We start from the raw sequence: 13,907 nt of genomic DNA, 5'->3' as shown, positions 1-13,907 counted from the left end.
AAGGGATTTATTATTAGTCTGTCATTCTTGACTCGTGCATTGTTTTGCTTCGAAAAACAAATGGAAATAAAAATCTCATGAAGTTTTAGCATCAATATGCTCATGCAATCAAACCATTTAGATTTATGTGTACAGATGTTGTAGATTTGCGTGTTGTCAGAATTCTAGCACAAGCAGAATGCATGTTTGAGGGAAACATCTGAAAATTGTTCTCAGCAATGCTCTTTTTTACCTGATTTTGTTGTGTTAGCTGCATCACCATTAAGTGCAGGGTGTTTAGAGTGAGGGAATGGAGTGTGTGCTCTGTTCCTCAGTATGTAACAGATCTGTGGGGTAGAGCAAGACATTTACTCTTGATCAACCTTAGTTTCTGCATCCTGAAGTCAAGGCTATTTCTTCTTAAGACAAAACACACAAAAGAAGAAATTGTAATGGAAGATACAACATGGATTGTGCACTGGGTTTTTGTAGGTAAAGTGTCAGGAAAACCCTCATGGATGGTTTCAGGGTGTGTGTGTTCTGTGTGCTTTTTGAGAACTCCATGTAAATCACTGACCCTGAAATATCTCTGCTTTCCTTCTGCTTCTGTAAAAATTGTGTGAGCATCCCTGAGCACAATGGGAATCAGGAGAACCTCACCTCTGCTCCTGTCAGAGACACACTGAAGCAACCTGGTGGCTACTGACTCTTGCCTGCTCTGCCTGCTTGCTGGAAGTCAGTGCTCATTTCCATCTGTTGCAGTAGCTGCTCACAGAGCTGTTCTTGTACCAATCCTGCCCAAGTGTCCATTTCTTTCTCTCAGCCACGCCTGAAAGTCTGCACAGACTTACCTTTGGTTTTAGCTTTGCATATTTTAGTGGTGTAGCATACTTTAATGTGTGTTGCAGTTATGTTGGCAAAACCTTCAGTCAGAGTTTCAGTGACCAGTCATTAGGCACCATGACATTTTGGGCTGAATGAGCTATGGCCAAAAAGGTGTGCCTAGCCCTTGGACACACCTGAACACTTCTCCTGGGGAAGGTTCTGCAACCTGCAGCTATTTTTGCAACAACTCAGGATGAGTTTGTGGCTGGAGAGGAGATGCTGTGGAGAGATTCAAGCCTTTTTTTTCCCAAAAACAAATTCATATATCAGCATTTACTTTTATTTGTCATACTTTAAGCATGTATCAGAATTACTGATCTTGTCAGATGGTTTCTTCATTTCTAATAGGCTACAAAAAACTCATTTTATTTTCATTGTTGAAAAAAAATGAATCACAAATTCTCATCAGTAAATTGCAAGACTTGAGTCCTTTCTTTTCCAATTTTATTGTGTGCTACAATGTCCAAGAAAAACCTAAAAGTTTGCAAGTGACAGAAGATGTAGAGAGAAAAATAAGATGTGTTTTGTATATTTTCCCTGTTTGTCAATGCATAGAGCTGCAACTACTGAGTTCCCATTATTTTGCTTTCTTCTCAATGGGACTGCTAAAGCCTAGCTCTTTTAAAAATCAGGGTGTTATAGTAAAGCATCTAAAATAAATATAAAAAGTAAAGTATCTATACACTGTGGGAATTTATTACTAAAATCTCTAAATACTAGGCATTTATTGTATGCCATCTGTAGACATTTATCCCACTTCAGTGAAAATTTGTACATGATGATCCTGAGTTTCTGGCTTTGTGCAGTTTGAGTGATGCTTTTAATGAGAAAATTAAATCTGAGATTATGAAATCCCACTTAAAGTACATTAATATGGCTTTTGCTATAGGAAAGAAATGATGGCACAACAGTCACTTGGTTTACTAAATACACATGTAGTTTTTTAATAAATCTGTGTGACTGGAATATGCACAGTTCTGAGGAAAATTACTTTATTAAATGAGTTTGAACTGCTAGGTGCCTTTTTTGGGATGTTTTTGTAGTAGAAGAGTCCTGACTGTATGGTGAATCCCTTTTACAAACGAGACTGCAAGTTAAAATCAATGGGTTTCCCAAAAGAGGAAAAAAGCCTCATTTGATTAAATTCTGATCCAAATTTTGGCAGGTTGCCACTGCTGTAATTACATATTGAATTGAGCTATAATCTCTCAACACCTCAGAAGCTACAACTATGAGGAAGTGAAATAATGTGTTTTATTTTTGTTACCGTGTTAATCGTGCTGAATAATTTCCACAAAATAGATGCCTCTTATGAGGTTTTCATTGGTGCATACCATAGAGATGAATTTTTATGCAGGGGGGAAAGAAACAACAAAACTTTGGCACAGGCAGTAGGTTTACAGCCAATATTTTCAATGTCTGCGTTTTTCATTCCATTTAATTATTTTTAAAATGTCTTAGGTACACAACATACGAGTACAAGCTCATAGTGCACAATGAGGTGGGATATACATCAAGTGAAGAAGTGATAGCTACTACATTAGCAGGATTACCAGAGAAAGGAAGTGTCCTCCTTGCACGTGCTGTTAATCACACTGCTGTGGAAGTGGAATGGTCAAAACCAAGTAAGTGTGCTTAGTATTTATCCCAGTAACTAGATGTTAACCTGCCATCACTTACCATGGCCTGCCTTGCTCTCAGAGGAAACACAGTCCTTGCCTTGATTTATAATATACCTAAATGTCCTTGAAAGGAAAGAAATAGGGAAAAATACGTGCACGTTCTGCTCTTTCTCAGTCAAGTTAGTATTTACTATATGCTCTTCCTGCACAATGAGAATAGTGAAAATTAAGAAACAATTAATGCAAACTCATGAGATGTGTATAAAGCAGTACTACACAAAATACTGTTGTCTTTGTGGCCTATTTCACCTCTTTATATAAAAATTTACATCTACGTTCCTTCACGATGAGAAGATTCCCTTTTTTCTTTCTTTATGCTCTGCTCCTTAAAATGAATTTAGCCAATTTCTCTAGTTGGTTTGTTAATACAGCAGTGGGGAATTTCTTCATGACTTAAATGCAAATGATATTGTAAGGACTGGATGCTGAATTGCAACAAATGTAGTCTCTTTATTTTATAATTGCATGCCTGAAGTAAGCATGCTTATAAAAACTGACAAATGTAATAGATCTGAAGCAGCTCACTGAAGTTTCATTACCTTAGTAATCTAAACCCCTGACCTTCTAGATGTAGGTAATGCAATCTGGTTTTATTTTCATTCATATCTTAGAAATTTCCTCCATATATGTTTGTGAATATAGAAGTTAAATACCAAGACAAGGCCATTCATTATTTGAAAACCTTATAATATTTTATTATTTCTTATGTAACAAATAAGTACATTAACTATTTTGTATATCAGTGTTTCATTCTTTTTCATAATATTAGTTTTTATATTAGTTTTTTGTTTCCTATGGGAACTTGGGAGCCCTCAATACAAGTTGCTTTGCTGTCTTTCCCTGCTAAAAGTTTCTGACTTCTAAGGATTTAGGCCTTGTACCAGTACCACTTAAAAATAGAGTATCATTCTTGATTAAGAGTTTAGATGACAAACCTTTATATTATGAAGTCTGAAAAGATGCTTTTGGCTTTTATCAGTGCTCCATCCCAGTGAGCTGAGTCCTGTTCAGTAGTATGGTGTGTCATTTCAAGATTTTTGTGTTAGTGCTTACAATTTTCATCATAATTATGCTTTTCATCTCAATGCCTAGTGGAAAAGCAGTTGCATTTAGTCAGACCTGAACTTAAGCTGTATGACAAAGGACAGATAAGATAACAGATGACATCTGAATCACTGAAATAGAGAAGACTGCCTGGAATCTGTGATTATCCATCAGCTCAGACCAGTGAATAACCTTCCCTGTGTAGCCAGAAAATTGTACTGTTTTTTCTGCCTTTCTCTGGGGAAGTTAGTGCTGGGTAAAATACATTTTAGAAAGAAATGTGAGGATTTGGGGGTTTGCCCTGTGTGTATAATGCTTCTGAGTGTCTTACAGCTTTACATGTAGATGATGTGCCCGTGCTTGTTCTGAAACAACCTCACAAAGCTTCTCACTGTACTGTGAATGGCCAAAATGCCATCTGGGTAAAGCTGAATGTCACTGGGATTTATGGCATAGGCACAGGTCCTTTCTTCATGGCTAGAGGAATAACACAGGATTGGAGTGGGCTCTGGGAAGTGTTTTTTGAAGGGAAGGAGAAAAAGGCCTGCACACCACTGCTTGCAGTGGGTTTACCTATTAATTTGTATATTCCATTGTCTTCATGGGGATGTCTAGAGAAAGAAAGCTTTCTCCAGTGTCAGGAAGGATGATGAGCCATCAATGATTTTGACAAATCAGGGAGAGCAGTCTGCATCACACCTCAAAAGCGTGACGTTGGAGGCACTTGATGGAATCTTTCCTTTTTTTTTAAATAAGATGGTCTGCATAAAATTTGGTTTACTCTTCGTAATGAATGTTGTTGGTAAGAAACCTGCTGACTGAAAATTTCCTAGTTGATGTCCCAATGTTTTTCCTTTCTTTTCCTAGCACTGCAGGATTTGCAAGGAGATGTTGTTTACTACACCCTCTTCTTGAATTCTACTGATGAGAGAAGATCTCTGAGGATCCAGCCTGATGTGAACTCTGTAATCATAGATGATTTGCAGCCCAACACAGAGTATGAGATATTTTCTCAAGTTTTTAACGGAGTCCACAGCATCAACAGTGAAGTTGTGCATGTGACTACCTCAGATGGAGGTTGGTTAGCAGTGAATGCAGGCTTAAAATCTGAGAATGAGATTGATTGATTTTTGTTAGGGTTGAGATCAGTCATCCTTCCATTATGAAATTTCCGGTATAAAAGGAAAAAGGTCTAAAACATTAAAATGCTTAAGTGCTGGTTGTCATCGTGTGGTAGATCAATAAATGGTCCCACTGAGACAAGCAAAAGCTCTAATAGCAGATATTAACCCAGTTTGTTCTCATCTTCTCCTGCATATTCCTGTCTTGGTGCACTAAGTTTGGAACTGAGTTCATATCAATAAATGGTGGAATTTAGAAACAATTAATGGGTTTTTTAAAAGATTTGCTCTGTGAAGCGACGTGCTTTTGACATGACAGTTGTACACAGGGCCTTTCCTGAGTCTTTAGAAACTCTGGGTGCAAGTTCAGCCTCCAAGAAAGTTCTTTATGAGTTCATTTCTATGCCAGTGGGCAAATGCAGAGCTGGGGGTGGAGGTTGAGGATAAAATAATAATAAAAAAAATTGTGCATCTGAAATGTGTTTGGAATGGTCTTTCTAATCTTTTTGCTTTATAAAGTCTCATTATAAACATTATAATATCATTACCTCAGAAGCAAGTGTTCCAGGTCATTAGCAAAGCACTTTAAGGGAGGATTCCATTTCCTTTCTCATGCCAAAGGTCAGCACCTTTTGTTTATAAAATAGAATTGATGGTAAGGGCAATTTTTCAACTGGTAAAGATGGGTTCTTATGATAAAAATAGGCCTTTGCATGGTTATTTCTGACATGCTTAGATAATTATGTAATTTAACGCTAAGGAAGGTGTTGGGTTTTTTTCTTTTTTTTTAAATAAATGTTAGACTTCATCATTACCTATAGTAATCAACATTTGAAACCATTTACATAATGGCAATATTGCATATTGCTTCATCTATAAGGCTGATAATGTCACGTTCCATCAGACATAAGGTATTTTGCTCTCAGGTTTTGCTTTAAAAGCAAAATACTCTATTATTTTCTTTTTTGAAGAATCAGGACTGAGGAGACATAAAAATAATATTTGCATGTTGGCAGTGCAGATGGGTGAGTAATTTATCATCATATCTCACTGGCCACATAGTACTGATGATTGACACTGTGCTGCTGGTATAAAGCATTTTACCATCAGCTCTCATGATTTCTAACTGAGAGTATAATAAGCCAATTTACAGAAGACTACAGACTGTGATAACTTCATCAGAGGAAAGCAGATAAGCAGTGAACCCTTTGCTAAACCTAAATACTAATCTGCATTTGGTTAAACAAGTGCTTTTGCAGAGACAGCTGGAGTTTATTCAGTTTCTTCCTTTATTTCTAGAGCCTGAGGGCATGTTCCCTCCAGAGGTTGTCATCATCAACAGTACAGCTGTACGTGTCATCTGGACATCGCCTTCAAACCCGAATGGTGTTGTCACAGGCTACTCTGTCTATGTAAATAACCAGCAGTACAGGACTGGAACGAGCCAGCCGGGATCCTTGCTTTTGGCAGATTTGTCTCCCTTCACCGTCTATGATATACAGGTTAGGATATATTTTCTGGGTTGTGTGATGTACTTTAATTTTACTTATTTACTTCTACTTGGATTTCCATGAAGAGTATTGTTTCATAAATTTCCTTACACACATGGACATGTGTTTGCACTGATGCTTGTGTGCATATCCATACAAGGAATATATTTATTTTTAGCTAATTTTGGTTTGTATACACTTTTCATCACAAATTTCCATTCTCTTTTTTCAAAGTCTCAAAACTCCATTTACTTTCCCCCAAATGCTCTGCACTTCAGCATTAGCAAAGCCCCTACATATATTACAAATAGGCAAAGATTCTACTCCTACTCATTAAAAGAAAATTGCAATTGTTTAAGAAACATCAAGCATGTATGATGTATCTGTACAGTAAAATAATGATGTTGCATTTGACACCTTATTATCAATTGTTTTTCCTTATCCTTTTGAGGAGGCAGCAGAGCTGATCTCTGAAATCATTGCAGTACTTTCTATTGTCTTAATATGTGCAACATTTTTTCTTTGCTTTTCCCTTTTTCTCTCTTTGCCTCTCCAATCACATTTCTAGGGAAAGGCAAAATGTTGTGGGCAGAAACACAATAATAAAAATAATAAAAAAAAGAAATCTTCCATCCTGACTTTGTATTAATCTCTTCAAGAAATGGATTTTGACACTTAATTGTAATGATTCCTGTCTATTTCATGAAGGCTTGCTTTACATTATTATATATGAACAAACTTAGTAGTACCATATACACTTCATTCTGAAAATTTGTAGCCAGTTACTCCATGCTATAAATAAACATCACAGACAGGCACACAGTAGCAGATTTCCATGTTCCAGCCCCTCTGAAGCAGCAAACCTCCATCCATGAATACACATATGACTTTCTGAATGCCACTTGGAAACACATTTATCTTTTCTCAATAACAATGCAAATTCAGTGTACTGCCTCACTTATAGACCCTCTATATTAATTTGCCATGGCCACCTTCTGTTGCTTGAGATGTTAATTATTCTTCTCTTCTGCTGTGCTAGTATTTATATTTGCATCAATGTGATATGTAAAACCAAAATAAGATGCCTTTAATTTTTTTTCTTTTTATTCTTTTTCTTCTTTTCCTGGAAACAGTATTGTCTTGGATGCATGTGCATCTCACTGGTAATATAACAGCATTATTTTTCATTTTCATGGGGTTTTTTTTATTTGGAGTAACTTCCCTATTGACAGTACAGAAACAACGTTAAGATCCTTTACTTTTCCTCTTAATTTAATCCCAAGGACTGAAGGAATAAGAACTTATTTCTGTGACATTTTTTCATAAAAAATCATATGATTTCTATTTGCATTTCTCACTTTTAATTTACAGAGTAAACATGAAGGAATAGAAAACACTAAGGAAAAATTATTTTTATGTCAGAATATATGGTAGGAAGCGAAACCTTACTCAAGGCCTCAAATGAAAGCACAAAGTCTACATATACATGCAGAAAAACAAGTTCACTGCAACTCTTTTGGTGATTATTTAATAGAAAATAGCAATTAATGCCAAGGAGCTGCATGTACCCTGCTTTTGAAAATGGTGTGGGAAAATGTGATACAGTGCAGTGTATCTCTGGCAGATATACTTATCTCAAAGCTGCAGTGTTTTCCTGGCTGTATGGAATCTGTTAAATAGAAAATAATTATATTTTGTGTGAAGAGAAAGTCTGAACAACTAGCAGAGCTGAAAAACTTCTGCAGCTGAGTGTGCATGTGACTCCTGTGTCCCTCTCCACCAGATTGAAGCCTGCACAGTGTATGCCTGCGTGAGGAGCAATGGGACCCAGATCACCACTGTGGAAGATGAGCCAAAGCAGCTGTCAGCACCCATTATTCACATAACTGGCTCCAGGTACTGTGCTATAGGTGGCTTTCATGTATCAGGCAGATTTGTGGCCAGAATGGGGACCAGAATGTAAAGTTGTCTTCTCGAAATTGAATAAGATGCATGAAAGAATTCACTATGTACTTCGAAAACATTTTTAGTGGTTGTTATCTTTGGTCTTGGAGCTTTTTCACCAAAAGATCCATCAAAGAAGTCTCACCCTTGGTTGATTGTACATACCCATTTGGGTATCACTGTGCTGTGATAATAAATAAGGCATAAGTGGAAATAGTTAAGAGAAGAAGTGTGGTGGAATGAAAATTATCACATTCTGCTGTCAGTTAAGAAGAGGAAGATTAATGTTCAGGGAGCAATGCGATGCTGATAATGGAAACTTAGAATAATTCTGGGTAAAAAAAGAGTCACCTATCACAGCAGTAAGAATTAGTAAGCTATCTGAAAAGGCATGCATATCTATGTCTCCTTGAACCACTGTTTGCAATCTGCCTGTCCACTACATCCACAGGCATGGGTGAACTTCTTAATTGTAAATGCAGCATCAAATTTGCAGTCCTTAGAAGCAGCCAAATAATAACTTATACAGTGATTCTTTGGGAGTTAATATCTTCCAAAGGCAAAGTAAAACTCAACTTGCAAACACATTTTTCAGAATTACACCAACACTAAAGCAGTTAACCTCCTGTGTTTGTGTTACCGTTCCTGTGATTTTTACACTTCTCCTGGAATATGCTCATTAGCATTGTTTCTTCCATCAAAGGGAAAAAAAATCTTTTGAAAATAACTAGTATCTAACATCTTAGCCTTTAGAAGTAGCCAACAGAATGGAATTGCTTCTCCAGTCTCTTAAGGACTTTGGCTTCCTGTTTGCTGTTTGTATATTTTGCCTGAATTGAGCATTTGTCTGTGTATAAGGATGAAATTAAGCTTGCTATTTTTCTGTCACACATATAGATACAGTCAAGGCTTGTTTGATGATAGGAACTCAATTCAGGATCTCATCTTTTGCCCTTGGCTTTAACTTATGCATGCCTTTGTCTGCATTGTCTGTACTTGTCTGTGCTGCAAACACTTATGCATGTTCCTGCTATTATATATAGACTAAATATGTCATAACACATGAATGCAAAAGGATCAAAAAAATGCCTTCCTACTTTATAATCTGCTCAGCCAGAAACAGACTCTGTTCCTACACTGCCTTTTCCTACATGTCATATTATCATCAGCTGTTCTTATATCCCAAAAGAATACTAACTACTGATCGATTGCCCGGACATGTCTGGCCGTGGCCTACATGTGCCCCGGGTAGTTCATTTATTTGCCACGGTGGATTTGCTAGAGTGGAATTTAATCAATAGCTAATTCATTAATTCTGGTCCTCGAGTATGTAGGGATTGTGCAGTATAAAAATGACTGGCTGGCTTCAGCTTTGATTGAAATATGACAAACACTACAGCTGACAGCCTTGGCAGGTGCTGGGCTGAATATGAATTTTGCTTATTTATCCTCCGTAAAAGAAAAAGCTTGGGAAAGAAAGCCAAGTTTGTGTGGACAGGAGGACATTTTAATACATATCTGTCATCAGAGAGTGAAAAAAGGCATTTCTAGAGTATAAACTCATAGGATACCTGAGATATAATAAAGCCTGTGCAGTTTATTGTCTTTAATTGGAATCATGGCGTTTTCCCCTCTTCTGAATCAGTTTGGGGGGCTGTATTATTGATGAGAATGCTGTAGGATAATGTCTTTGTAGCATTCTCAAATAATTGTTTTAAAATTTGCCTCAAGGTGCTACATGACAGAAATTATAATTTCACCCACCAACTTAGAAGTCTTTCTGATAGCTCCAGCCACACTGTTCTAATGAAGGTTATACCACCAGAGCCATTATAAATACCTTACTTTCCCACCCCTTACACTTAATAACTCAGCTTCAGGCTGAAACTTGGCACAAAAGGTCACAGTCCTGATATAATTATTTTATAATGCCAAACTTCAAATAGAAAACAGTGTGGGACTCAATCCTGAAGTCCTAAGTCAGGTTCTGCTTTGTTATGTTTCTTGCCTGAATTTAGGGTTTGTTGGGGGAGAGGTTGCATTGACCATGTTTAGGTAGAAATAAGTGCCACTGAAATCAGGTTTTTTAGGTTTTTTTTTTAATTAGGATCTCAGGATTTGACTCTGTAGACAAGTATAGTATTTTATTGCCCAGTTTGGAAAGTTCTGTGAGTACTGAATGTATGTGGATACTGACTGAACATTTGGGTAGTGGATTTAATACTCATGGTGTGTTGGAAAATAGTTCATTCCATTTTAAAACACTCTTCTTCTTTCTCTTTTTCCTTGTTATACAGCAACTCTGTTGTGTGCTTAATTCAAAGGTTGATGGCTCAGAAAACATCATGGCCTAATCTAGGCAGTCTAGGGAAAGTCCTTCATGAGCTCATGAAGAGAGGGCTCTTAGCATCTTGGGGGGAACCAGAAACCTTGGTCAGGGTGTAATGGAAAGCTCAAAGAAGACAAGGCCATGGGAGAAAAGTTAGGTGAATTCCTTGGCTTGGTGTTCAGTATCATGGGGCTTTGGAAGGTTTCTATATCTGCTGCTGTTTGTGGGTGAATGAGGAGGAATTACTTCAAATGAACATGCTTGCAAAAAATATTTTAGAACAAAATGGATAAAATGTAGCAATAAATTATTTGGATTATGGTACTTGCTCATGAGTTCTAAAGGAGATCAAATGTGAAAGTGTCAAACTGCTGTGCCATATTAAAGTGCCTTTAAACTGGTCTCATTGCTGGACAAATGGAAGACGAGAAAATATAGTAAAATATTTCAGCAAGGAAATATTGGGAACTAAAGAGCAGGGAGTCTGATTTTCCAGACTGGGAAAGTGGTCAGAGAGCCAGAAGACACCTGATTGCTCTCCCTATTCTAGTCAAGCACGAAGCACTGAAAGGTTTCTCCAAGAAGTTTATGGCAACAACAGAGGCGTGGTGCCATTGATCAGACAGTCTGGGCTGTGTCACACTGCCTTCTCTAATTGTGTCAGCCCTGCATCCACCGTGCAGCAGGTCCTTAACTCCTGTGCAATGGTGCTGCAGCCCTTGCTCAGTATGTGTGGTCTCCTGATGAGGGAGGTGTTTTGCCCACTAGTCATTAATAATAGCAGTGCTCCCTATCTTAAGATTGTCAGGTGAATCCTGTGGTGTTTTTTTTTTTTTAACTTCCAGCTCCTAAAAAGTAAAGTCATTGAATCTTTGATTTTTGAGTTTAACTCTTGCAAGTGATGAGACTAATGGAACATTCATTATCAAGATTCTGAAGTGAGGCCTTGATACATCTTTAATCTTCATTGTTAAACCTTTACTACTGTATTGAGCAAAAGAAAATTCAGGAGTCCTTTTTTGCCTTATGGGCACTTGCAGCTGGCAGTAAAGCAGGCAAACCCCAGAAGTTCATTTCCAAAATCTTTTATATATCTGAAGCATTATCAACATTTTAAAATACTTTATTTTTCATGGATTAAAAAAAAAAAATCTACCTGGAAATGTCGAAAATAATTGTCTTTACATTCTTGAGCCAAATTATTTCACTTTGCTCACCTTCACAAAAGCAGATACACCTTCATGGATCACTTTGAAATTGTTCTTTGTCTCCTGAAAGTGCTTTCATGGACTTGTAGTCTGAAGCAGATGGATTCTATGAACCTGGCTATGCTGCCTCTCCTGCTTCAGTATTTTCATCTCAGTGGCAGCAGTGGGACTCATCCAGCACAGGAACTATGATAAAAGGCAGACACCTGCAGTGTTCTTTGGGCAGACAAGGGTTATACCCCACCTGTGAGGTGTTGCACGTTTTTTGCCTACAATTTGTGAGTCTGCTTCTGCAGGTGAGGCTGTGGGCACTTCCCAAGGTAGACACAGCTCCAGTGTATCCCACTGGGTAGGAGGAGAGGACAGGCAGGCTCTGTCCCTGTGCTCCTGCAGCTGGATCAGATGCACCACACATGACACAGCACTGCACACTACAGCATCCATCACAAGTGTCCCATTAAATCTGCACCTGCTCAAGGTTTTCAGCTCAGCCTTCAGCTGGGGGATGTCAAAAAGCCTCTGCAGTACCATGAAAACCCTGCTGTTGTTTTTCAAACTGAGCTGTGCACTGCTCTTGCTGTGCTGCCACGATTTGCCATGGGTGACAGGCATCAGAAGGTACAGACATAACTGGAACACCCACAAAATTGTGAAAGAGTCTGCTTGTCTATGAGCCTCTCCTGGAAGGCCATACTGAGCTTTACCTCGTTGGCACTGGTCAGTGAATTCCCATTCCACACAATTTCCTTGTTCAGCTGCAGATTTCCTTTATATCAGGCTATGTCCACCCCAAATGTGTATCTGTCAAATAATAGTAAAGTGATTGCTTGTTAAAGGAAGGAAATACATACTGAGCTCTGCAGAAAAGGCAAAATGTTTAAAATAATTGTGTTAATTCTTAGGCATAATTTCAAATTATATTAGAGAGAAATATGACTTGCAAAACTGCAAAAAACTGTCACAATACTCTGAAAATATACTCATGAGCATCTGAATGAAACTTGCAGAAAGCAAATAATTCAAAAAAATATGACTGGGAATGCTTTCTTTTCTCCCGTGATCTATTCTTTGCAAAGACCAGGAGAGAGTTACAATGGCATTTTTAAAGGTTAAAGTATTGACCTTCTTTTCCTTTTCTTTTTACTGTTTATTCCTGAAGTTTTTACAATGTATTTTTCTGCTTTTTTGCTTTTAAGTGTAACATTATTTAAATGGGGATTAATGCATTTGTGCATGTGTTCATGTGTGTGTGGTAGACTAGGTAGAGAATACAAAATAGCAATGGATGGAATATGGGATTAAATCTATGATTCAGATGAAGACCTTGGATTGATAATTGCAACTCTACTAGCCACCTATGAATTTATTCCCTCATAGGTGACATTAATTCCTGTTCTGCAAGGGCTTATTGCAGTGTGTTTATACCTCAAGGAAGTGAAATAATAGTTCACTTATTTTTATTCTGTTAAGATGTCAAAGTTTATCTCAGCAGCTGCTGTTTCACTGTAGCATTTTCACTTTAAATTAATGCTAATTTCTGATGTCATTGGCATTCTGACAGTGACTGTGTAACTGGGACATGGAGATTAAAAAGAGGTACTTGGAGCCTAACTGTGCTGTGTTGTCTGTCCTCCTATTGATCTACATGTAGCATTGGGATCTTCTCTCTACCCAAAGAGTCACAGTCAAAGGAATTTGTGTCTTATGCAAGACTCCACAGTGATTATACAGGAAATTAAGTGTTCATTTGAAATATCAGTGGAAAATCTGTATTTTTTGTTTCAAATGTCCCTTTTTAAAAATTTATCGTAGTACTAAGTGAGTTTTTTGAGGAAATATCTACACATTTTTAGTAGTCATAGGCATGCTACAGCTGAGCATGATTTAATATCCCTTAAGAAATTCTTTTCCTTAAACTGATGATGGCCTGATATCAAACCTGAAATCAGCTACAGGATTTTGTTTTAAAGACAGTCTTTGCAGGCTGCTTCAGTGGTACTTTTGCACTCAGTCAGAGGTCTTGGCTCTTAGTCATGATACACATTCCCATTTTTTACTTTTAATTATATGTCAATGAAAGTATTTAAGTCCAGAAGGGAACTCAGTGCTAACTGATGCTGTAATAAGTTTTAATTCTATGCTAAAGAATACATCTCAAAGCTTTTTTCTTTCTTTCTTTTTTTTTTTTTTTTAACAAGGAAAAGGCAAGATGAAGACAAGCCTGT

The 13,907-nt window shown here is 37.4% G+C and overlaps 1 protein-coding gene across 1 annotated transcript in view; it reads left to right on the top strand.

The window, feature by feature from the left end:
* USH2A (usherin) overlaps nucleotides 1–13,907 on the top strand; it is a 365,445-nt gene that overhangs the window by 254,997 nt on the left and 96,541 nt on the right. The window contains exons 44-47 of the mRNA XM_056487445.1: nucleotides 2,326–2,489; nucleotides 4,458–4,667; nucleotides 6,011–6,213; nucleotides 7,985–8,097. Of these exons, the coding sequence (XP_056343420.1) occupies nucleotides 2,326–2,489; nucleotides 4,458–4,667; nucleotides 6,011–6,213; nucleotides 7,985–8,097 (690 nt within the window). The remainder of the gene's footprint in view (nucleotides 1–2,325; nucleotides 2,490–4,457; nucleotides 4,668–6,010; nucleotides 6,214–7,984; nucleotides 8,098–13,907) is intronic.

The sequence above is a fragment of the Oenanthe melanoleuca genome, chromosome 3 (genome assembly GCF_029582105.1).
Source record: "Oenanthe melanoleuca isolate GR-GAL-2019-014 chromosome 3, OMel1.0, whole genome shotgun sequence".
NCBI classification, from domain to species: domain Eukaryota; kingdom Metazoa; phylum Chordata; class Aves; order Passeriformes; family Muscicapidae; genus Oenanthe; species Oenanthe melanoleuca.
This window is presented reverse-complemented; position numbering and strand designations above follow the sequence as displayed.